Genomic DNA, 25,748 nt, shown 5'->3' with positions numbered 1-25,748 from the left:
TCAGAATTGTGAATAAACCACAGGATTTCAGAATCCTCACCCTATGCGTTTCACTGTTATTATTCGGAGTATTTGGTGGAGCTATTTTGGGAATCCCATCAGGTAAAATAATTCTTGAGGTTTAACTATAGGTTTGTTAGGGCTGCAAAGTTTATTTGGCTTTCAGGGGGTTAATTTTTAGGTGAAAATGTGTTTTGTATTTTTATTTTCTGATTTCTGAGTTCAGGTTTGGCATCTCTGCTGTCTTCCGACTAGGGATGAACATGTTGTACTATTTTTAATCACACTCTGGATCCGTCCCTGGCTTGCTTCTAAAGATAAATGAAACCACATGTCAGTCCTTACATAAGTTGGTAAGGCCATTTCAGTTTTTTTGTTTCTTCCACTTAGTATTAAGTTACATTTATAAATGTAAATTACAAAAACCTAGTAGCATTATTTATTTTATATGCAACAGAAGAATCTGCCTAGTTGGGCAGCTTGTTTGCAGAATCTGTCTTACGGTCAAAGTGGACAATTGTAAACTACTGTGCTCGAAGATGGAATCTCTTTTTAATCCTTGTCATTTAATAGTTGTCATTTAATAGTTAATAGAGAATTTATATTCTTTACTCATCTGTATCTTCCCTAATTAGGTTGTGTTCTGTGTAGTTGTATAAAGGTTGTTTGGGTTTTTTTTAATTTGGTAAAGAATTTGACATTCTTGTTATATTGTGTCAATGAGTTCTGCAGGTTGTGTATAGATATATGCTGTGTATAAAAGGAATTTATTCCTCAAATTTATATTTTTTGGTATTCAAACCTTGACTTTTAATTAGGGAATACAGGGCTGTAATGAGCATTCACTTTTTAGACCTCATTTTAAGCTCTTATTTGTGACACTGATTTAGTGTGTTGACAAGTCTAAGAGAAGAGAGGACTATGAAGTAGTTTGAGGTTTTGATGCTGCAACAGATTTGTTGTGTGATTTGAGCAGATCATTTGAGTCATTACAAGACAAATAGGAAATAATATATGTGATATAGTGAAGTGCTAAGGCTTGGACAACAGGCCCAAGCCTGAGCTGACCTATAGATGAATCCTGTATATTTTATAACTGATAACCATTGTGCTAGTAGGTATTGTACTAAGTTATAACAACCCACTTATGCTGGTGTAAAAAGTGCTAAAGTATTGAAATACTGCAGCCTGAACAACAGGCCCCAAGCTGAAGCTGTTAACTTAGCAAGTAGTCATTAGTAAAATATGTAAACTCACTAGTGAAAGACAAAATATAATCAGCAGTGAGGAGAGAATGTATCCGACTTTCCTTTCGCAGCCTTCTTCAAGGCTGAGAACCTAAGTATTTGGCCTTGTTAGAAACTCCCTTGGTCTCCCCCCCGAGCCCTGGCCAAGCTTTGGGTGGAATCCAACAGGAGAATGAAACCAGAAACTTTCCGCTCAAAACAAAGATGCCAGCTATTCTGGCTTGTCGATCTCTGGTATATAAGGCTGGGCCCGTTCACAGCGACTTTGGATGCCTCACCTACGGATGGACGCACCGCGTAGGATTTCCCACTTGTCGGGACAGGCTCTCCAAATCCTCGCTGTAACCGGGGCTCCCCAGCGACTGCAGATCTGGATGATGATGATAATATATGCAAGTGGTGATGTATTTCTCTTAATTACTATTCTCTCTCTCTCTCATGTAGCAATGATTTGATGCATTACTCTGTTTGTTGCTTTAAGTGCACTATTCTGCTTCTTCTTACTGCATGTTCTCTGTATTACGCTGTTACATTACTTGGTTATCACTAGTAAAGTACGCCTACTCTTTTCACTCTAGTGTCTGAGTTTAATTGGTATCCTTAATCAGCAAAACATATAGATAAAGCTTGGTAAGGCTTTTGAAATTCCCTCCTATGACATCTCATAAAAAAGGGAGGGACTCACTGTCTAGCATAAACTACTGCAAAGACAATACAAGACTGATATGGGTTTGGATGGCTGATCGTTAAAGTAATGCATCTCATCTCAGAGGATTATTCTGGTTCTGATAACATGCAATACTTTAATTAATGACTTGGCTGATGGAACGAGGAGTGCACTTACCAAATTTGCAAGATATGAAGGGCCACAAACATTTTTTTCAGAACAAGATTAGAATTCAGCAAGAATCAAGGGATGTAGAAGAAAATTCACAAGTCACACGCAAGTTGGAGAAAGACTGGTTAAGCAACATTTTGCAGTCATAAGATAAAAAGCAAGGGATCCTTGCTGGAATGTATAAGTAGGTGTCATATATGTTAAAGCCAGTGCTGTTCAGACCTCAGCTGGAGTGCTGTGCCCAGACTTGAGCACTGTTCTACAAAGATGAGGACCCACATGAAGAAGCCCAGAGAGAATAATAAAAACAATTGCAGGTCTAAAAACCATCACCTACGAAGAAAGATTAAAATGTGTTTATTCTTTGAGAAAATGGAGCAGATCGATGATGCCATCAAATGCCCTGAAGATTGTTGCTTCCTGCATCCACTGAGATAAACTCATTACCTCTTGTCCTACACTGCAGCAAAGGAGATTAGGTTAGACCTTGGAAAATATTTCTAACTCCAAGGTTAGTTTGGCACGGGAATGCACTGCTCACAGAGGTTGTGCTGTCTTCCACCACTGGAAGTTTTGAGAAAGAGCTTCAGGAGCAGTTAACATCAATCTTATTTGCTATTATTTTGGGGGTTTTTGGAGGGTAGATTTGAAGAAAAACACAGACCTCTCTGTTTTTAATGTCAGTTGAATCAGGGAAAGCAGCAAAAAGATAAGAGCTGTAGTTTTAGGACTCCCGTAAGACGGATGCTTATTTATGCCAATGTATCAATTAGATTTGCTTTAAAAATGCTTAGCTAAACGTTGAAGAATTATGCCTGACTGGGGAATTCTTGTCTATACTATGGTTCCCAAAACTGCTAGCACTGGTTCAGCTGAGCTAGTAGAAAGCAGAAAAAAATCTCTAGAATAGATAAGATTTATAGTCTATGTACCTTTTTTGTACATAGTGGATCATTCTTTGTTTCTTTTCACTGTGCTATGGGGTTGCAATGCATGTGTGACATTAATTAATAGGTTCATCCTTTGGTTTGCTTGAGTTTATTGTTTTATAACATCTTAATTGAAAGGGAAGCAATAATTACAGTTTATTCAATATTAAAAAACCAATAAAAGAAACAAGTAGAAAGTACCACAGGCAAGTAGAAAATAAGAATTCAAAGTTTATCTGCTTTATTTATCCATGAAATTGTTGAGACATCCTCCCCTACCACACACTTGAACATCTTCTATAAAGAGAACAACCATCTCATTCTTTTATTCCTCCCAACCTGTAGGAGGAAAAATTTGATTAGCTGGCATTTGTGTTTGTGTGTATAGATGAGAAAGTTTAATTAAATTCAGATCAAAGATAAATTATGCACCTGGTTTCTTTAAAGTTCTGCAGCCATTCTTGCCTTCAACAGAGAAGCCTTCCATAGTCTGGGGTTACCTTCTGCAAAACACCTTCTGCAAAACACCTTTTCTCTTGTGCTCTTTCCTTCCTGAAACAGATTTCTTAGGTCCAGTGCATTGTAACTGTTAGCAAAGGAAACAGCCACATTTGAAGACACAGTCTCTCAGACGGATGGTTCAAATGCAACAGAAGACCTGGACAGACAGAGATGCAGTTCAGGGGGACTCTGCAGTGTGGGAACTGTTCGCAATGATGTTTACCACGTTTTGCACCAGTATGACTGGAGAGAAGCTATGCAACTGAAACCGTCAGTTGTTAGTACATAGATAGCTGTGGCCAAGTCTGTGTCAAGATACCTATCCAGGTATCTATCTAGCTGGAGAAAAGGAATTTCTGATTTGGGGCATTTAACCACATTGAGGAGTTTAAAAGGAACAGATGAACTGATTTAACAAGCCAAATGAATAGATTTGATAGGACCAGCAAATAGTAGCGTTCATTAGAAACAATGCAGTTTCAGCAAAGTCCGTTCTCCAGATTTTGTACATTGTGCAGTTTTGTTGAATGGTCCTGTCAGATTACATCTATTTAATCAGAGGCGGCACCCATGGCATATGTTATTCCACCAGAGCTGCCAACTGTATATCACTTTCCACTGGCAACAGTGACTTTGCTCATTTAGAACAATATCGATGCACGGTTTTGTTTCTGAAAGGACTTCTGTTTTTCCGGAGTGCCAGCAACCTAAGGGCACTAAAAGATCTTAATTGCCCTGATCAGCCTCATCTGGGGCTCCTACTTCCCAAAGCGGGCAGGAACTCCAGGGCTCCATTTAAGCTCAGGTCCAGGCCTGGGTTTTGTCTTGGGTGAGTTTGTCTTGGTTGCTCCCTCCTTGGATGAGGTTCAGACCTATGTTATGGTGTAGGTCTGTATATAGGTCTCTAGTTCTGTCTCTTGTTCTTCATGACAAAACTTGCTGGATGGATCCTGGACGTGATCTCATCTTGTGTGATGGTCACTAGGCGTATGACAAAGCCTGTTGCTACTACTATCCTAGCCCTGCTCTTGACTGGGCCCACATTGGTGGGGTTACCCTTGGCTCATGATGCCTGGGGGAGCAGCCCTGCTCTGACACTGATGTGCAGCTCAGGAAGGAGCCAAGGGATGGAGGTCCTCTTTTAAATGAGATTTAAAAAAAAAAAATAATGCTTAATTCTCTTATTTATGTGTCTGGATTTGATACAAATTGTTTCAACTTTTAATTTTATCCATCTAAGTTATATTTTCTGTGGTTTGTTGCTGCCTGACTTTTTAAAGTATTACATACAGCAAAATACAAGAGTACTTTGACAAAATAAATCTGTTGGTGATTAATTTTAGCACAGTCAAACGTCTTTGGAACTATATTGCTTTTATTTCTTGAAATGCAAGATGTCTAATCTGGTTAAAAGAGCAGATTGTCATGCTGAGTACAGTCATTGTACAGGATTAAGAACTATAGGATTACAGATCCTAATTATAGACTCTTGTCAGTTTACTATGTCTTAATACATTGTTTTCAACTTCTGATTCTGCTTGTCACGTCTCTCTTGCAATCATGTTTTTAATGAACTTTCTGATGCATCTTCTAATCTGGCAAACCTATATTCTGATAGTACTGCCTGGGTTCTATTGCATGTCAATATTAGCAAATGAAATAATTTTAAAGGTTGGAGCTCTTCAAACTGATTATCTCTGCTCTATGAGACTTTTCTCAACAAATTTCAAATTATATTATTATTTGAATATTCCACTTTTTGCACTGCTTGGTTTCTTGGTTTTCAGAAGGCTTCCAGAAAAGCTGTAGACAATGACTTTCTGTAGCCATTCTTGCTGCCTGAGACCCCTTGCAGTCAGTGTAGATTTACATACTGAAAAGGAATTTAGAAGATATTACTATTTATTTACTTTATGATGAATAGCATTGATATATTTGTCTTTTGACATTCTCTTTGTTATATAATTTTGCCCTCAATGAACTTCTGGCTTGGTGGACGTTACTGTGAATGTGCCACAGAGAACATTATTTGATTGTGGCTGTGTCCTGCAAGACTGGACAGACAGGATTCTTTCACATTCAGTGGAAAGCTGTCAAGATAATTAACGTTTCAATTATTGACTGGAATGTGGCCTAGATTCCTTAAGTGATGAATGGGGCAAGATCTCGTTTACATTAGTTTTCTGCTAAAGTTCCTCACCAATGCGGCACACGGTTCAGTTCAACTGCACTAGTAACAAGGTACATTGTCCAGCCAATACTGCTGTCACTTGAAGCGTATTTTTTTTGGCACTGTAATCGGACCAGTGGTAAAATAGAGTCTTGTTTATAGCAGCTTTCCAACATTTTGCCTACTGTTTTTAAAGACATAGGAAACACAAAATAGTGCAGATGAGGATTTCAAAAGGAAAAAAGTGAAGGCTGCATGTTAACTGATGGAAAATTACTCCAAGTACTGTGCTTGTGTCAGGGTGGCAGGAATGATGGCTTAAGGACTAGGCAAGCCAAGTTGAGAGGTGGTAGTAGTATCTGTTTATCAAACTAGTAGAGCTGGAAAAACAAATCTTTTTAGCAGGTAAACCCTGTTTTAGCTCTATATGTGGCCTTACTTCACAAGTCTTGTGCATATAAATTACAGTTCAGTCTTTAATTATTACCTACATTAGGCAGGCTCAGAACCTGATTTGGAGCAGTGCATGCCCTGTGAATGAAAATCACTGGATAATGACCTGGCATATGTTTAATTTTCTCATTTTTAATTATGTAATCCTGTGCCTGTTACTGTACACCATTAAATACAGAATTACTAACTTCCTTGTGTTTTTCACGGTAACAAGACAGACTTTAATAGCCCAGTCCTCCCCAGCCCTTGAACAGAAGCAAAGTTTTAATCCTCTCTTCCAGGTGATGAGTGGAGGCACAGAAAATGTCGGCGGATCTCTCCCGAAGCCACAAGCGTTTGCAGACTGTTCGCAGCCTCCCTTCTTGTGAAATGCGGTGCCTAACAGCACTCATGCCCTGCGCAGTGTCAGCAGTGAGTCTCCAGTATCTTTTCATCCAGGCCCTAAGGAAACGACCTAACAGCATTTTGTGGTCTGCGTTTGCCATGGGCCGCCCTGGCACCGCTTGTAGCAGAGGGAAGGAGGCCACCCCTGACCCTCCCATCCCGGCTGTGCAACATGTCCACTTCCCCTCAGCCTCAGGCCTCCTCATGCCAGACCTTCTGGCCCCTGAAACCCCGGCTGCCTGTTGACAGCACGGCTGACTGAGGCGTGTGAAGGAAAAGCCTCCCTGAGACTGTCCCTCAGAAGTATTTTGGGCCACGGGCGGGTGAGGGCAGGCAGTGAGGCCCAGGCACCGCCACCGACGGGAGGCCGCTCTAGCCGGCCCTGCACCTCGGCTCCTGGGGTGGGACGCGGCCTCCGGAGGCGCACGGCCTGTCCCGGCCCCGGGGCGGCTGCCGGGCGGTGGTGGGCGGGCGGCCGGGGCTCTCCCGCCTCCGCCCGGGGCCGGCACCCGGGGGCGGTTCCCCCACCCCCGCTAGGGGGCGGCGGGGGGGCCGCGCACACCTGCCCCCGCCCGCCCTCCCCCGCGGGGCGCATGCGCGGCGGCAACCCCGCGCCCCGCCCCCCCGGGTTGGCTGAGGGGACGCGGTGCGGCGGCGGCCGCTCTCCCTGGGCTCGGCAGGTACGTGGTGGCGGGGCTGCGCGGCCCCGGTTCCGCTGGCGGGGGCTGGGGCGGAAGCGGCCTGGAGGGCCGTGGCTCTTCGTTAGCGCCGCCGCACCTGCCTGGCGCCACGCTCCCGGGAGCCCGTGCCCGGGCGGGCGGAGCCGGCGCCGCCTAGGAGGGCTACCCCTTGCCGAGGTGCGGTGACCGGGCGCGGGCGGGTTTCCCCAGCTGTGGCCGTCCCGACTGCGGGGACCGGCGTTGGGGGGGCGGGTCGGGTTCCCCCCCGAAAAGCGCGGAGGCAGGTGGCGGCCCGGGCCACGCCGCTGTGGCTGTTTGCGGCGGGAAGGCGCCGCTGGCGACCCTGGCTCCGTCGGGGGTTTGCGGGGGTGCGGAGGGGGCAGCCGGCGGCAGGGATGCGCTCGGCCCCAAACGCAGCCGCCGTCGAAGGCAAAACTGGGCAGAAGTAGTTCTCGGGCATCACCCCGGAAAGTGTCGGGCGCACCTGCCCCGGGAGAGCCACCGGCGGTGGACAAAGAGCCGTCGCACGCCCGGAGCCGGCGGCTGGGAGCAGCCGTCCTGCCCTCAGGGCTGCCTGCGCGGCGGCGGCGGCCCTTCCGAGGCGTCTTTGGGCCGGTGGGGAACGGCGTCCGAGCGGGAGGGACTGAGATGAGGAGGGGGGGGTTGCGAGAAGAGGCTGAAGTCTTCTCCTCCGCTCACGAACCTCTCGGCCGGTGGGGCAGTAGGGGAGAACGCCGAGAGAGGCGGCGGGGAAGGGGAGGGGAGTGCCGAGCCGGGCCCTTGGTGGGTTCACAGGCTTCGCCCCCCTCCGCCCGGGCCCGGGCCGGCGGTGCCAGGAGCAGCGCGGTTGGATGCCGGAGGGGTGTTGTGGTTTGTGGGACTGGGGAGCTGCGCTAGCCTGTAGCGTTTCTGGCTGCTTTAAGGTCTTCGAGCAACATTGAGGTTAAGACCTGGTCGCCGATAGGTAGTCCTGTAAGCTCTAGGAGTTAAGTAGCAGGGATTTCAGTTAACCTTAATTTCGTAATGCAGTTACGTTAGAGAGTAAGGCTCAGAAAGGAAATTCTGGTTACAAGTTGATTGTAAGCGATGAGCTATGCAGAAATTTGTGCTGCCTAAGTGCTGATGCTCCACTAGTTCCTGAGAGTCGCAGGGCTCTGGAAACAAAACACCGAGTGGCCAGAGCCTTAATGATACCCTCAACACTCGTCTTGCTGACAAAAAGCAACAGTGGCTTCATCGGTTTGAGAGTGTTGTCTGTTTTGTTTGCGGGTGGTGTACTAAGCTTTATGTTGCTTGATTTGTTCGCTGTGTTCATTTGTAAGCGTGTTCTTAGGAAGTCTCAAAACCAGTGATCTAGATGGCTACAATAATTAATCTTCCACAGACTTGCCATAACTGTGAAATTATCAGCTTCTCTTTGGAAGCAGATGTAAGGTTATTCAGTCTAGAAGCATGTATTGGCAGCTACCATCTGTTCTAATATTTGTATTCCTCAGTAAAATATAGGGCAAAACCTGAGGTCTTGTTGCTTTAATATTTTTATTGTTGTCTTTATTATAGATCTGTTTAATGAATTCTGGGAAGGGTTAAAGTCAGGCCTTCTGTATTTGTGTCTTGGCAGTCATTCATCTGCTGTGCTTGGTTAATGTTACCTAGTGAGCAAAGAAGGATAAATAATTTACCATTCTCATTATGCTTTTAATAAATAACAAATGGGAGTGCACCTCACAGCTGCGACTGAAATATCTGTCTTGTTACACTATATTTAAAAGGGGAATTCTTTTCTGTAGGAAAATGGTCACAATAAGCCTTTTTGATTATAGACTGCAGCTATCTTCATAGCTTTTATTGACTTGATTTAAAATTCATGTAAAATGCCAAATGAACTGGTCTGTTGCTGTTCCACTTATGTTTATGGATTTTCCCAGAAAAGAAATGTGTACTTTGGATTTTTATTTTTAAGACCCTTTTTAATATGGCATTTAAAATCTTGTCTTACTGTAATTTGACTAAAACTTGTATTAGACACTTTAATTAGGCTTGATAATATGCAAACCATTTTTTCAGAAATGAAGTGTTTCTTTAAATGCATTTGCAGATACGTTTAGGAAGCTTTACATACCATGAAAATTTTGGTCATTTTTACGTAAGTTTGCTAATTGAATATTTTTAGTGTTAACTGAAAATAAGAGTCTTTTAGGTCCAAGTTTTGGCAAGAGTGACACTGCAGTCACAGTCACTGTGATCAGGTGTAAACCTGAGATGGGATTGTGAAGTTTTTTCCAAGATAAGGCAGAACAATGCTCTGTCTTAAAAGGAATAGCGTCTGCAGAGAATCATATTTGCAGTTAAATTAACTTGGTTTAGAGAGTCTTTGTGAACTAAACAGCATTCTTTGAATGTTTACAATAAAAGTTCGCAGTATCCTACCTTGCAAAGCACTGATTTTTCTCTCTAGTAAGAGGTGTAGTATCTACCAGACTCTAAACCATGTTTATTTATAGGTTTCACAAGCACTTCATAAATATAGGTCGTTGAACCTTGTGTGCTGCTTGTTTCTGTATGAGACACACTTGCTGTCTGCACCTGTATTTTTCTAGTTGAAGATATCCCTATAATAAAGTTTTCAAAAGAGATTTTTTTTAATCATCGGTTCAGCAAAACAAATTATTTTAACTTTATAAAATCTTGATATCATGATTCTTTTAAAACAGTGTGAAATAGTTTTTAATGCCTAACATGAGAGTAAAGAATAGAAAAAACCCACATCACAGCATTATATGACAACACTAGTGGGAATGCAATAGAAAAATATTCTCATGTTGAACCAAGCAGGGTTTTGCTAGCTCTTAAATTCTGTAGACTTGCCTAACTTAGAATTTTCCTTGTGTTTACCATCTTGCCTAGTTTACCATCTGTTGGTAAGCGTGTACAGTAAGGTCACTCACAAATAAAAGTGGAATATGTAAAGACTGGAGTAGTTCAATGCTTTTCTCTTGTATCACTGGCTCCAAAAAGATTTGTTGTGTATTTAGGCTCCTGAAGTAGAAATTTCTATCATAATGGCAAAACTGTAAAGGTGGGAATTGTTTTTTGCAAACCATAAGGGAATTCCTATACCAAATCTTGAATTGTTTGTGCAGTGAACTGGTATCAATAAGTGTTTAAAGTTGCTTGAATTCTGTGGCTAAGTTTAAATATAAAACAGTTTAGAAAAAGAAAAACCCACCAGACTTTTTTGTCCTGTGCCAACATCTGGTGAATATCTCACACTGGATAGATGTAATTGATTTTAAACTTGAAATTAATGTCCGTATATGCTTTACAGCAGTTTAACTTTTTAAACTGCCTGCTTGCATCTGATATGTATGTAGTAGCAGTACTTAACTGTGCTGCTGCTTTAAAAGGTATTTATTAGTTCACTACTCTAATTCCCTACGGAGTTCTTTAGAGCTTAAAACATATTACATTCCAGACTGCATAATGCCAAATATTTCAAAACTTTTTTTTTTAAACCCACTGAGAAGAATGCAGGCTCACTGGTGGGCTAATGCCAGTCCTTTTGAGGAACTGCTACAAAAAATCCCCTTTCCTATCCCCTCCCAAATTAACTGAAGCAGATGTTGGAGTCTAATAAATGAAGTCCTTGAGACTTTATTGCATTTTGAAAGGCCTGCTGTGTGAAGATTAAAACACTGTAGCCAATAGGCACCTTTTTAGGTAAATGCTAAATAGAATTTACTTTTCATCAAAATGTTTGGAAGCAGTAACTTCTTTTTCCTTACGTGATTTTCTTTTTTTCACTTGAGCAGGTAACTGTTCCTTTGTGATGGTGCAATCTTTACTAATAAAGCTAAAAATGAGATTTTTGTTGTGTGAAATGTTTGGTGCTGGGGTTGCTTTTAAATGGGCTATAACAATTAGAAGATTGTTCAAAGTTGTCATCTTCAACCTGTCTTGTATTTAAAAGCAATCTGTGAAAGACAAACTCCAGAGTTTACAGTAGGTGGTTTTCAACAACACATTTTTTTTCAAAGGAAAACAAGCCATAATAAATAATTGCTTTTCAGGGGAGCTTTTTAGTATTTAGTTATTGACTGCTTTGGTTCAGACGAGTAGCTGAACCCCTCTTAGAGTAATAACAGGAAAATTAGATTAAGCATTTTGATTTGGCTGCTGTTGAAAATGTTCACAGATCACAGATTCCTGTTAGAAGCTATAGAAATGTGTTAAACTGACCGTTGTTAAACTGATTTCTTCGTAGTACGTTTTTGTTAAATAGTAGATAAAACAAGATTTGAGCATCATTTTGTCATGAAGTTACGTGAGTAGTCAGCTGTGCAAGTGTGGCAGTGGAATGGTAATAAAAAGCTGCAAGACTTTGACAGCTTCCACCGAATTTGCATTATTTCCAGATGAAAGTGTAAGGAAATTGATTTGTTTTGTTGTTTCATTCTGATTTATTACAGTACTTGAATTTTCTATGTCATCCAAATTGCGTACTATCAACTAAGACAAAAATAATCACATATTTGGTAGGCACTAATGCTATTCCAAGCTTTTACCATATATTACTGTGATAGAAAAAGTATTGAGAAGATTCATTATTTGTTTAATAAGTGTGCTGCCCTGAAATGTCAGAGTATCAGCTTTTGTTCACAGTAGCAGAATTACTACTGAAGAGTGCTGTGTCAACACTGTTTTTTACACACAGTCAGCTTGACTCCCAGTAAAGCTCACTGCTTACCATGCGCTTCATGTTCTTTGACAGCAAGGCTTGCTGCCTTAGTCAATAATATGAACCCCCGACCCCCCCCCCCCCAAGCCTTAACCAAGCCTGTAATTTTTAATGACACTGAAACTGAATGTGCTTTTTCCCCCTCCTTTTGTTTACTGTTACTTTGAAGACTTCTTTCCCAAAAGAGAGCTTTTATTTTTAGGACTGCCTAGCTTCTTGCATGTACGTTTGGTTTCATTAATGCATAATGTGTGTTCAACTGATGCCTTGGTAACAACCTAATGATGTTAGTGAGTCTTGAAACTGAGATATTTAATATGGGCTTCTTTGTCTTGTATGGGGGGTGTATTCAGCTTCTGCCTGCTCACTGCGAAGTGAGAAGTAATGCTAGGAAAGAAAAAAGTTGTGAATGGAAAGTGTTTTACACAGATGGTATGCTTACGAGTGCCCATTTGACAGGCTATGGGAAAGTTTAGCTGAGGGACTTTATTTTCAGCTCTTCCAGGAATAACTTGTATAACTTTTTTACTTACTGTATAAGAAGGAGCTTGTTTTTTTGATAACTGAGAAGTTATGCATGGATTTATTTACTCATAAATCTCTCCTGTTTAGGCTGAGGTTGATATTTAATGTATAAGCAGAGTGATAGTCTTGTAAATAAAATTCCATAATCTTTTTGGGGTATTTCTTTCTGGACTATTAAAAACACTGCAGGGTATAGGCAGGTTAGGTGGAAGAGCATAGGACAGGAGTTAAGTGGAACATTTCTCGTAGGAGTAGGAGCAGGTAGGTGGGATAGATTTTTTTTTTTAAATGAACATACTATTTTGCTTATAGATTGATGTGATGGTCCAGAGGGGGAGCTAGAAATGCATTTGAACATTTGGAAAATAATAAGCAGACTTCTAATCCTTTTTTCTCTGTGTAAGCCACTGTGACTTTCTGTACTTTGTAACATAGCTGAATTTGTGTAAATTATCATAAAGATATGGAACGGCACATCTTTGAGCCTGTTGCTTATGTGATGGACTTAAAAGTATTTGCTCCAAACAGGTTGCCCTAAGATTTGTACAGAAATAGTAAAATACATTAAAAACTGACAAATAATATTTTCCTGAGCCCTTTTTTTCTTGGAAATGGCTAAATAATGTTTTTTAAAAATCAATTTTGGGAAAAAAAAACTTTCTTGGAAAATTTCAGCCCAGTGAGGTATGCAGCTGAAAACAACCAGTGGTGCTGGTGATGCAAAATACTATGGTAACACTATTGAACATCAAGTCAGATTGTGAGTTTTCAGTGGAACTAGGAATGTCTCTTTCAAACTTGAAATGGAAACTAGTCAACAGAAGGGAAGACATGACAGAAGAGTTGTTCCCGTTTTGCTCTCAGATGTGTTCTCAATTCTTGCTTCTGTTGGGTGGTTTTTGGTGCACTTTCCTAGGTGCTGTAGGCATAGAAAACGCAAGGTGTCCAGGCAGCCTTTCTACATCCCTGTTCAGAAGTCTGCATCTTCTGTTAATTGTGAAGACTGGGATCCAGAGAATCGGGAATGTGAAGAGACATCTTGGCAGCGTTGCCGATATAGTAGTGTTGGGTATGGCTTACTTTGGTGATTGAGAAAGAGGAGAGTGGTGGGAACAATGAGAGTGAATGTGTTTGTGTAGATGTGAGCCTGACTTTGAGACTGTTGAATGGATATTTTTTAACTGGGCCGATGAACTTTAAAGGACTGTTTCTGCAATTTTTTTCAAGATTGCAGACTTTAGCTTATGAAATGTAAACCAGCAATATGTAATAGTTGCACTGTACAGCTGAAAACATTTTTGATTTTAACCTTGAAGAAACGTCTTGTAGCGCTGGCAGCCCCTCCATTTTAATTTGTTGTCTCAACAGCCTTTGTCATCATGTAGAGCATGTAATTAGAATACTTACGATAGTTAAGAAGAACTATAGGGAAAGCAAACAAGAATATTTTTTGAACTTAAACTCAAAAATAAGCTGTTCATCTCTGTGGTATGGTAGAGAAGCCCCAAAGCACAAAACTGTGACAGTGTTTGTAAATCATGTTTGTGCGACTGCTGTTGGTAGTTCAAAATAAAACAAATTTCTGCATAAAACAGAAAAAAACCCAACCCCCCAAAAAAGTACCTTTTTATTCATGTAAGGTCTTTTTTGTCCCTTAAGTCTGGGCAGCTTTTTAGAGGTGGTTGATTTTTTTGTGGGAGCAATTAACAGAGACAAAGTAGTAATATATTCTTGCTGTCTGAACAAATTAGTTTCTTCCACATGTGCCTGATGATGTGGTAAAGCAACTTGTTTAACATGGATGTATACACACCCTCAGTACAATACTTGAGATGTAAACCAGTTTTAAACACAGTTCTTTAAGATGACCAAAATGTATTGATGTGACTAAAATGTTACTGCATATGCTGATTTGGGGATTCCATTCTTGGTATTTTCCATGTGTTTTATGAAGTAGCTAATGAACTGGACATACATGTAAGTAGATGGCATCATCTCGTCATGGTTATGACCATAATTTTTCTAGATCTTCTCTCTGCTTCATCTTTTCACTTGTAAGAGCCAAGCAGATTTCTCTGTAAAATGCAATGTAGTATTTCATTTAGGTGCTACAGTTCTTTTTTTGCATGTTAAGTATCTTTGTGAAGCCTTCATTTTCTCTCTTCTTTATTTATATAACATGGAAAATGTTTTTTGCAGTGAATAATCACTGCTAAGTAATTCCTTCACAAATGTCTCCATACTACTTCCAATTTATAGTTTTGAATCATGCAAAGATTTTTCTGATCTTTGATAAGCTGCTGGAGAATAGCTTTCTGTTGGGTCTTCTAGAATTTGTGTTGTACTTGTTTTCTGTTGATCTTACAAAAACCATATGGAATTAAAAAAAAATAAAATATACTGTCAGTTAAATTGCCAAATCATAGTACCCCTTTACCTGTAATATATTTTTGGTATGATGCTTATTCACAATTGTTGTAATCATTTAATCATGTGATGCATTAAATACACATCGTACTTCATGAGAAGTCTTATTGACTAGTTCTCTCATTTCAGTGAACTGTTAGAAGATCAGATGTGTAATTTAACCAAAACCCCTATGGACTGTAATTTATTTAAAGGTTCACTGATTTCTGTTTCTAGATTATTTGATTCATTGAGATTAAAAGTGGAAGCTTTAGGTTTTAAATTTTCTTTTCTTACTGGTTCCCAGGTCTCCCCCTCTATCATGAATGTAATATATTTGTGTTTTGATACAAAACAGTTCTAGGCTATAGTAAAGATGACTTCGTTTTATGATATAGAGTGTGTTCTTGATTTCATCATCCCATTTAGATGCGGAATCTGCTATTAGATCTTCTGGACTCAACAATCCAATGTGTGGTAAAAACATTTTTGGTGGTTGAAGTTCATAGTTTTGCAAGATTAGTCCACAGTTTTCATTATATCAGAAAGAATTCTATTCTGAACATATTTGTCTGCGTGGTTTTTAAATTCAAATAGCTGTCAGATATAATTACATATTTCTCATTTGCATTCTGATAATACGATTCTTTAATTCAGGGTTTCATATGATGAGGCTTTTATTATGGCCAGTGACCCCTTGGAAGGCTTTCATGAAGTGAACCTCGCTTCGCCTACTACGCCAGATCTTCTCGGAGTAAATGAGCCAGGAACTCAGGAACAAACTACCTCACCCAGTGTTATCTACCGACCACATCCTTCTGTTGTGTCCTCCACACCAATCCAACCCAATGCATTAAATGTTTCTGACCTTCCCACACAACCTGTTTATTCGTCTCCCAGACAACTGAATTGTGGAGAAGTATCAGGTGTCAGGTAAGTTCTGTGTCTCTTTATTTCAATTGCTGATATTTGTTGCATATGTTTGCTTTACTAAAGAAATGTTTTTAATATTACTTACAATGTTGTAATATTAAATTGTGTCCATAATGGTACATTCAACACCACTACTGCCATTTCTAAAATATTTCTTCTTAGTGGATTATATAAATAAAACATGTATCACTCTCTTTACAGCATCAATGTTACCGACGCAGTACTTTGTTCTACCTCTGGACCCCAGGGTGGGTCATTCAATCACAGAAAGGAGAGCAATAACGTAGAGAGAGAGTTTTTGCAGGGTGCTACAGTAGCAGATGTTGCTGAAGGAAATGAAGATATTTTTGGGTTGAGTACAGACAGTTTATCTCACTTACGGAGCCCATCTGTACTGGAAGTAAGAGAAAAGGGCTATGAACGATTGAAAGAAGAACTTGCAAAAGCTCAGAGGGTAAGGCTCATTGTCTTGTCTCCTCCCACTTTTTCTTTCTTCAAAGTGGTTATAATATTGCAGAATGATAGATGGGCCAGAAGGTGCAGTCTGAGTCTACTCATTTCTTATAGAATTATTAGAATGTAATTATTTTATGTAAAGTTTTCTGAATGTGTGCAGTGCTAACATCTTAGAATTATTGCTTGATAATGTTTTTTTCTAGTGCTGCTGCTACTTAACCATGGAAAGCTTTTGATGCAGGATCTTGTTAAACACGCTTTTTCTTTGAAATGTAGACAATTCCTTCATTATGACATTTGAGAATAGGAGTAATTTTCTGTCATTCTGTTGTTACTGTGTAAGTATTTATAGATGCTGATTATATACCTCTCCTTTCTCCTGGAGTATAAAAGTGTAGCATGTGTCATGGAATATACAAATGCTTTAGAACAGGGCTACTTGTGATGTTTCATAGGGGAATGCCCGCAGAGGAAAGAAGCAATGAAGATGTCACTGGTGTTCTTGTAGAGTACTGTTACACCACACTTCAAATTAAATATGGATACCTTTGAAGACACTGTGGCTCAATTCATTTATATTTGTAAAGCGCTTTGTCTTGTTTGGATGGATGATGCTATATAAATGCAAGCCATTATTTATCATTTTAACATCCCTCTGTGCTTAAACTTTCAAGTAGATATTGTGCTATTTCTATCTGTGCCTTTTCCTCTCCTCTACATGATTCCATTCTTGTTTAGATTTAAGCTCATCTTACCTTGTGTTTGAACTTGTTTTCCTCTGTTTGTTACCTCATCTTGTTGAATGTAGTCATCGTAGTTGCATTTGCCCTTGTTAATGTGAATCTTAATTATGGGTTCTGACATCACTTTTTCTGTTGATTGTTTTATTGTTGAGTAGTTGCTTCCTTTGCTAATGTGTTCGTTTGCTTAGCATTTGACCACTGAAAGGAAACATAAACCTGAGCTGAGTTTGAGGACCTTGCATGTGAATATATAATCCTAGCAGTTGAATTTGGAACCTTAGAAAGTAAGAAAAAATTAAAAGTTTAAATTTTAGAAGAGCTCTTCTAGCTCCTGCCAGTATACCAGAGTACACCTACCGTACTTGAAAAACACAACTCAGATCTACCACTGTTACCTTAGAATGATCTGAACATCTTATTCCAGTGTATACTACTTTGTCTCTTAAAGATTGAAATGTTTCCTATTTCACTCTGCAATTTGTTAAGGTCATTTTTAAGGAAATGGCATTAAGGCTGCTAGGACATACTAATTGCATGTTATGTATTTTCAAATCCTTCGGGTTGTCTTAACAAAAGTGATTCAGCCCTAATTTAAGACTGTACATGTCAAAGTTCTTGCTAATTCTTAACCCATCAGGCTGATTCTTGCCAGTGTTATATACTGGATGGATAACTTATTTTGTCTGCTTGTCTTCCTAAACTTGCATTGTTCCAGAATTGCTCAGTAACACAGGATTCATAGCAGGAGTTTACACACTGTACAACAATAAACCCTATTCATTCCGTAATACCTGCTTTATTCCACTTCCTGTATGAGGACTAGTTTTCTTCTATCCCTAAGTCATCTCTGATTGCTTTCTTCCAAAAGTCATGGCTGCTCACATAGGCCTGTGCCCACTCCACAATATTCAGTATGTCATGCAGTCTTTAAACTTTTATTTCCAAGTATATTCACATTTTTAATGAGTACTAGGTTTAAAAATCTGTAGAGATATAATTAATAGGTAGTGCCTGTGTATAGCGGTTGTTTTTTGCATAATGTTTTTAAATTCTCTGTAAGTCTCTGTGCTGTTTATTAGGAACAGTGAGAAAAATGAGAATTACAATTTGCACTTGAATTTTGTGGGCTCACTGAGACTGGAAACCTTACAGACTAGAGAATTTCCAGGAGTGAAAATAAACACAAATTTGCTATCTTGTATTTTTCATTTGTTCCAAATTTCTTACCCAAACTGTATGCTATTGTAATATGTGTTAAAGATTGATCTGAATTTGTTGCAGTTGTGATCAGAAAGAGAACTAGAAGGGAAACAGGAATTTTGAAGCTTAGGGATCTCTTACCTAATTTTTTTTTCCTGTCTCTCTTGGAGTGCAACTTTTCTTAATATGCTCTCTTTTTTTTTTTTATATTAGAGATATATGTATGGCATGTAATTGTTAGACATTTAAGTATGGTTCTTGAAGAAATTATTCAGGAATAGAATAAAGATATAAGTCTTTTTTATTCTCCTTTGTATATGCCTTGTATTTGTTAAGGCTACAGACTTCATTCCTCAAAATGAGCAGCATTGCTGGCAAAATTGTTAAAAAAAGCTTCAAAAACTTGTTTCTTTGTGAGAGGAAATATGCTTTCTATTTCAATCTAGATTCGGTTGCAGCACCAAATCGTGTCATAAGATTCGGAGAAAGGTTGGGTCAGAGGTAACAGCAGGGCAGCATTCTATACTAATGGAACGTATAAGATTGGCCATGCTTTTGCCTTAAAATGCCCCTGTAATTAAAATGACATAGATTTTCCAGTCTTTGAGACCATCCAGGTCATTTTTACTTATTCGTTCACTGAAGACAATTTCTGGCTGTATTCTGTAAAGTGGAGCTGGAGAGCCCTTGCTTTAGATGATCTGAACTTTTCTCCTTGTCTTGCTAGCCTTTTAAAGCAGCATCAGGAAAATTGAGAAGGTGTTAAAAGGCTTAGCAATTCAGTGCCTGGGACCTTATCTCCTCATGTGTCTATGCATTTGCATTTGTTCTGCCATGTTTGGATTGAGCTGTGTCACCGTGGTTACTAAAGGTAGATCAGTGGCATGTAGATAACATCTGAGACAATAATGATGGTATTTTGACATATGGTATGTCTTGATGTGTAAGTTTAGTGGAGTCCTTACAAAGGAATGCCTTTTGTTTGCTTTTCATCTTTATTAGCAACACGTTGCATGTATTTTTGATGGCTTGCTTGTAGATTCTGAGCTGTGGCAGTTCATAGTTGTTTTCCTTGAATTTTTATGTGATTTGGCCCTGAAGTTATTTCCTGATCAATCAGACTGTCACTATAATGATGTCATCCATGACTGCAGAGGGAAACTTAAGCTTCTGTTTTGATATGTTTTCTCCTGGAGTGTTGAAATTATCAGCTGTCACTGATCGTCAGTCCCCTCCTCTCATGAGGAAAGAGCGGTCTACCAGAGATGTTGGTTGCAAATACCATCTTTGGTTTGAGAACGAATTCCATGCTTCCTAATGTCTTTAGAGTAAGATCTGTAGGCTTATTGGTAATGAGTAAAACCATGTTTGACTTCTTGTAGTAGAAATCTGAATTACTGATATTTCCCTAGTGGGGTGAAATTGAGAGTTTTTTCCAGCTGATACAGTGATTCTTGTGAAAGAGGTGACAGTATAGGATGTGGTATTGTAAATTTCAATGTAGTGATCCTCAAACCTAGATTTTTCTTTCAAAGGCTTCAATTTCTGTATGCATTCTCCATCTCAGAAACAAACTGAGTGTCACAATTTGATCTCTTGTCTTCAGATCTTGTGTATTGACACAGGATTTGAAGTAGGGTTTTTTTTCTATTATTCTGCCTGTATCATGAAAGAATCCAGTATAACAGAGGCTATTGCCATTGTTACAGTGTTTCTGTGCACAGAATCACACTGGTGATTAAATCTTTATTTTTCCGCAGTAAAACATGACGTTTTAAAACTCTGCATGGATTAATGAATAAATAGATTCACAGTAACTGTCCAGGAATTCCAGTTGTACTATACAGTACATCCAGAATTTTTAAATTTCTATTGTCATTTGCTTATAAGTTAACAAACAATAAAAATGAGGATGTTCCAGAATAATAAATATACTGTCCCAGAACTCCACTGAAGAGTATGTTTCCCAGCGTTTCTAAAACAAAATTGCAGCTGAATTGTAAGGCCACTCGCTTGTGATTGTTAAAGGTGGGTTGGTCCTCTGCAGTTCCTTGCTGTCTGAGTGATGAAAGTTTTCAGTTTCCACACCTCTGACTGATGCTGTTGTAGTGTATCGTAGACATAGAAATTTTCTCAGGCAAGTAGGAGACTACATGCAAGCAAAACAGAAGCATCTTCACCCATACCATAAGATGATGATTCATTAGTTTGTGAAATTTTCTTACCTCTGAAAAGATATGCTGGAACTCTCTTACATTAAACACCCTTGTAAATGTGGTTGCAGTGGACTAATTCTTATGTAGCTTGTTTAACTTGGGTGCTGAGTGAAGACCAGTCAAACAGAAATGTATTATAAATATGAACTTTTTTGACAACTTCAGGATTCAGCAGTATCCCATGGTTCTGATTTTAGGCGATATCTGTAGAAAAATCTTCATTTTTTTCCTTGGTCTTCTGCACCTAGTTCTGACTTGGTTAAATTACTGAACTATAGATGTTAAGATTTTCCTTCTAAAATTTAAAATACGAATGGTTTTGAAGCTATAACTTACATTCCTTATCTCACCAGTTCTTTCTAAAGACCCACCTGTAGTCTGTGAATATCAAAGTGAAATAAGCAATAATAAGACGCTTTGATATTTTTTTTAAATTTTAAGGGTTTTTTCCATGCAAGTTAAATTTTTTTATTACCTACTTTGTTAGCTGTCTGATATGCTTCATATTAGCTCATCTTCATATAGTTATTTTTTCAGAACAGTAACGTGGGATGGCAGCATGGATGGTTAGTATAGCACATGCAGTTGTCTCTTCTGCCTCTATTGCGTATGGCTGGGAAGTCTCCAGTAATGCCTTTAAGACACAGGCAGTAGCAATGTTGCTAATAACTGCTAAGCTTTTTGCTTTGGGCACTCTTTATTTCTGCCCTGCTTGAAAAACCCGAGCTATTAAACTTGCTTGGCAAAATAATGCGTTCTCTTATGCTCCTCCTGAATCATGTCATGGAAACTTGCCCAGTGTTTGACAAATCTAGTTAAGCAGCCATGCGTAGTAGAGTGCCTGATGTTGTCTCCTTTTTGTTTTCAGTAAGTAGCTTTACTTGTCTGCCTAAATTTTAATCTAACCCCCCTAATCTTTCCAGTTGTAGGCAAAACTGTAATCATTTTACTTAAAATAGCGTATTGATAGTGGCAGCCCAAGAGTGGACCTGGGGTAGTTCTACCTTCATTGTAAGATTGGTAACTCTTGGCCTGAATATTAATACAACCTCCTTTTAAGATGTATTGATGTATATGCAGCATTTTCCTTATAAATCAGTGAAGTAAACCAAAGGAAATGTATCGATGTATTCCCTGCATTTATAGGAACACATGAAACTTGAGCTTTAAGCATTTTGCATCAGAATCTTTCATTTCCTGATTAATAGTCATACTTTATATAGAAAATACTTTAAACCAATATGAAATGAATTAAATTGTTTCCCCCTTCTTTAACATCTTTTTTTTTTTCAGTATTTTTTTCTCTTTGGCTTTTTGTATTGCTTTTTCCTCCCCTTCCCTCCATCTGTAGCTATTTTCCGCCTTTTTTTTTGGGATAGGTCACTGTGTGCAGAATACTAGCTAGTAAGTAAGAGTTGAGTATTACTTGAGAAATACTGTGTTTGGAAAAAAACCATCATTTAAGTGGTACCTTTCAGCATAGTTAAAAGGTTGCACATGGAAAGCAAAAAAATCAAAGTAGCGAACAAACTAGGCTAAAAATCTATTAAAATGTCCAAAATTAAAACCAAATAAAACAAGGGAGAAGTAATGCCTTTGACACTAAATGAGTCTAGAACAGTCCTTTAAACACCTGTTGAATTTAGGAGCTGAAGTCAAACAGGACCCTTCATCTTAGAGGAAAATGTATTGCCAGTTTCACTGCAGAAATTGAGAGCAAGACCTAATAGCAGCATGTTGCAAGGCAAGATGTAGTTTCCCACATCATTGTGTACAGCATCACTCAATCATGAAGACTTTGGGAGAAATAGTAACCGCCTCCCAGAAACACAAGGCAAGCTGCCATTTGGGCCTTTTTATGACTCTGTAGTGACTGGCCTTCCAGAGTTTTCTGAAGGCATCTGTTTTCTTTATTGGTTTCTGGAGGTTTTCAAAGCAAATCATTGCTAGATTGTATTTGGAGTCTTTAACATGTCAGTGACAGGTTTGGCTGAGCTAGCTTGGCAGGGGGAAAAGAAGAGGAGGAAGAACTAGATGAAGATGGGAGAGGAGTTATGGCCAAGCCAAAAAAAAAAATGCTTGAAAGGTCAGAATGGGCTGTCTGCTGCTTTTCTTTCCCTTACTTTTTCTCTCCATCCTTCTCTTTCTTATAAGAGGTTCCAGGGTTTAATGGTTGGGGAAGGGGAGAAGAACTTTTCTTTCAAATTCCTTGTCAAACTTTTTGTACTTCTCTGCAAATTACTCCACTTTTCCCCTAGCCGTAGGACAGTACAGATGAGACTGGGCATGTGTAACACTTATACTGACAAATCTGTGTTAAAATCTTACTGTAAAAGTGGTATGGTCAGGCCTTCACTCAAATTTTAGTGGTGTAGACAAATAACGTTTTGAATTTCATTAAGTTGCTTTGATTTGTATATCTGCATAAATGAGTAAGGACATAATTATGGTCTGATTTTGGAGTTGTATTAGTTGTAAGGAGGTATGCAGAAAACAATACTTATAGTAAAATATGTTTTAAGATTCTTTTAGAATTGGGGATTCTATTGAGATAAAGCTTTTTGATTTTTTTTTTAAAGAATTACTTTCTTTAAGTGTCTGTTAAGGAATGGGTGAACAGAACTGATATTCTGTCTGTCCCAATAATTAATTTGATCTGTATTTTAAGTGACTTTAGTCTTCTATATGTTCAGGGAAAAAAGCTTTTTTTACTTCAGAGTATTTTGGAAATGCTGATGTCTAGCTCAGATATTTTTAATTGGCCTGGTATATTTCTGTATAGCAGGAAGAAATAGCTATGTATGTACAGCATTAATTTATTTGCTTCTAGTGTTAAGATTAGTATTTTGAAAGGCTTTGTTTAGCAAAGGTTTTATGTTTCTCTGATATTTTTTTTTTCTCCCCCCTCTCTGTGGTATTAGCTTTAAAAGGCCAAATTACTACTCTAAGTCAGAATAAATAACTTTCAATTTTTCATAGGAGCTGAAGTTAAAAGATGAAGAATGTGAAAGGCTTTCTAAAGTGCGAGATCAACTTGGACAGGAATTGGAAGAACTTACAGCTAGTCTGTTTGAGGTTTGTTGGAGTCTTCGATGTGATATACTTAAAGGAAGCTGAGCCAGATGTTTTATATAGAATCAGTATATTGTATGCTGAATTTTTCTGCAATAAGCTTATAAAGGGATCTGTGTCCTGAAGACCCGGGTGTGGTGAAGTAGAGGCTTAAGAGCAAGCAGTAGACTTTTCACTTAGATGAAAGAGACCTCGTTGAGCTTGTCAGTCTGCCTAGACACAAAAGGAAGAAAATATATCAGAAAGCTTAAAACTGTTTAGACTTATTTTTTGGCATAACTATTTTGAGACAGCTTCTCTGTCTGACAACAAGGCTATCTAGATAAGAGCTAAATTTGGGGTTGCCATGGTGACTAAATAAAAAAATAACGTAGTTCCAGATCAATGGAGGTAGCAAGTACATAACTTAACCATGCTTTCAGCTTTTGAATTTTGGGTCTGGCAGCATGCTACTCCCACAAACTTGAAAAGAAACATTAATACTGGGTGATGTACCAAGTGGAACCTGGTTACCAAGTGAGAAGCCTGAACTTTAAGTGGGACCTTTTCATTTGAGAGAAAAGCAGTAGTGTCAGCAAAGACTGTGAGCTTGTATTACATGGAGAAAAATCTTAAATCCATACTTGAAGTAGAATCAGTTCCCCTTTTATCACAGGAGTATATGTAGGAATGTCTAGAGACTAAATTGTGATACCTATGACCGTCAGAATAAATGTCATAATCTGGAGATGATTTATGTGTTTACCAAATCATAAGTTTTCAGCAGATGGATAAAGATACAACATTAGGTATATTTTAGAAGCAGTATTTAAAGCTATGATATTGTATTGGTATAAAAGTGCTATTAAAATCTTGAAAGTACTGACATTCAAAAATCAAATTACAAACTGCTCTGTGGGTTGGCAGTGCATTTTATTTCATCATCCTGGTAGGGCAAATTTACTTAAAATATTAAGCAGTTCTGCGTGTAGAGAATAAACGGGAGACTGGAAAGGTGCTTTTTAGCATAAATACTTGTGTATCTTGGCGGGGGAGGAAAATGTTCAGGTATTTTAACTGTAGTGGAATAAAAATAATTTTATATAATTTTATGTTGATGACACCTCATAACTTAGAACAATGTATAAATTTGTTAAAGCTATGTTTGAAATACAGCAAGTTAGTAATAATTCTTTGAGTTTTCATTATTCAGAACCATTGTGGGCATGTCACTTGAATTTTCTTCTGTGATTTAATTTCATTAAGAGGCCCTAACAAAACACAGTGTTGAGGTTTCTTGATTTTTGCACTGGGATCTACAGGCTTTGAATTCATGTTCTATTTTGAATCCCACTAATTTCAGTGACCATATAAGTGGATATGCTAGAGCTTATATTAATGCATCCCAGTGGAGGATCGTGACTTGTTTTGCAAAGCTGGGTGTATACACTACATTATTACACTGTAATAGCACTGTAACATGCTTTGCTTTCAAAGGTGCATCACTAAGCAGAAACTGCATGGTCAATGTTAAATGTATTTGTACACATTGTATAAATGTGTATGTTCCCATTCCTGCATGTGTCTGTTGTTACTTAGAATTTTACAAACCCATATTATACAGCTGTGTTGTATGCCACTGGGAGCCAGATCTTTTGGTATGATGATGTATGAACTTTTTTGTTTTATTTATATAGCGTCCAGATATGTGCTAGGCGCTTTACAGATATGACAAGGATCTTATCCCAAGTAATTTAGTCGGTGGCCCTGATCTTTCAATCTTTGTTGCCTTCAGTAAGTGCCAAGTAAGAACAGTAATTTGATCACAGGTGCAAATTACTAGATCAGAGCCTAAACAAATACATTATGCAGACAAAAGACTTAGGAGGTAAAAGGATATTTAAAAAATCCCAAATCCTTTTATGCTTTCTTCTGTATTGGCTTAGCCTTGGTTTTTTTTACTTGGATTGGTTTTTAATGCTTTTTCTGTTCTACTTAAGAAATGTTTATTAATCCACCAGCTATTTTTAAGCTGTTGCTTTGTCTGTTTTATTGATGGTAAGAATTTAGACTTCATAGTTGTTTGACCGGTTCTGTCATGCAGAAGTTTACAGTTGACTAAAACTGGTTGTACTGGCTAGAAGAAGGGAGAAGTTCTTTTGAATGTGCTACTGTGCCCATGTTGCTTTTGTTCCTACTGGTTGAGTCTTTCTCTTGGGGGTCAAGGACTTGTCAGCCACTGAAGCGTGACTGGAGCCTGGTGTTTATGACAGGTACT

The 25,748-nt window shown here is 38.9% G+C and overlaps 1 protein-coding gene across 4 annotated transcripts in view; it reads left to right on the top strand.

The window, feature by feature from the left end:
• The first annotated feature begins 7,125 nt into the window (after positions 1-7,125).
• The window catches only part of RAB3IP (RAB3A interacting protein), a 34,326-nt gene continuing 15,703 nt past the window's right edge, over positions 7,126-25,748 (top strand). The window contains exons 1-4 of one of the 4 annotated variants that reach the window (XM_074827248.1): positions 7,126-7,202; positions 15,529-15,804; positions 16,006-16,258; positions 23,399-23,494. In XM_074827248.1, coding sequence (XP_074683349.1) covers positions 15,554-15,804; positions 16,006-16,258; positions 23,399-23,494 — 600 coding nt within the window. In that variant the 5' untranslated portion in view covers positions 7,126-7,202; positions 15,529-15,553. Of the gene's footprint in view, positions 7,203-7,300; positions 7,380-15,528; positions 15,805-16,005; positions 16,259-23,398; positions 23,495-25,748 lie in introns of those variants that run through there. The other 3 variants (XM_074827249.1, XM_074827250.1, XM_074827251.1) reach the window with 3 other exon arrangements.

Source organism: Strix aluco, chromosome 5 (assembly GCF_031877795.1).
Source record: "Strix aluco isolate bStrAlu1 chromosome 5, bStrAlu1.hap1, whole genome shotgun sequence".
Classification (NCBI taxonomy): Eukaryota; Metazoa; Chordata; class Aves; order Strigiformes; family Strigidae; genus Strix; species Strix aluco.
Note: the sequence above shows the minus strand (reverse complement) of the source record. Positions and strands in the feature narration are given on the sequence as shown.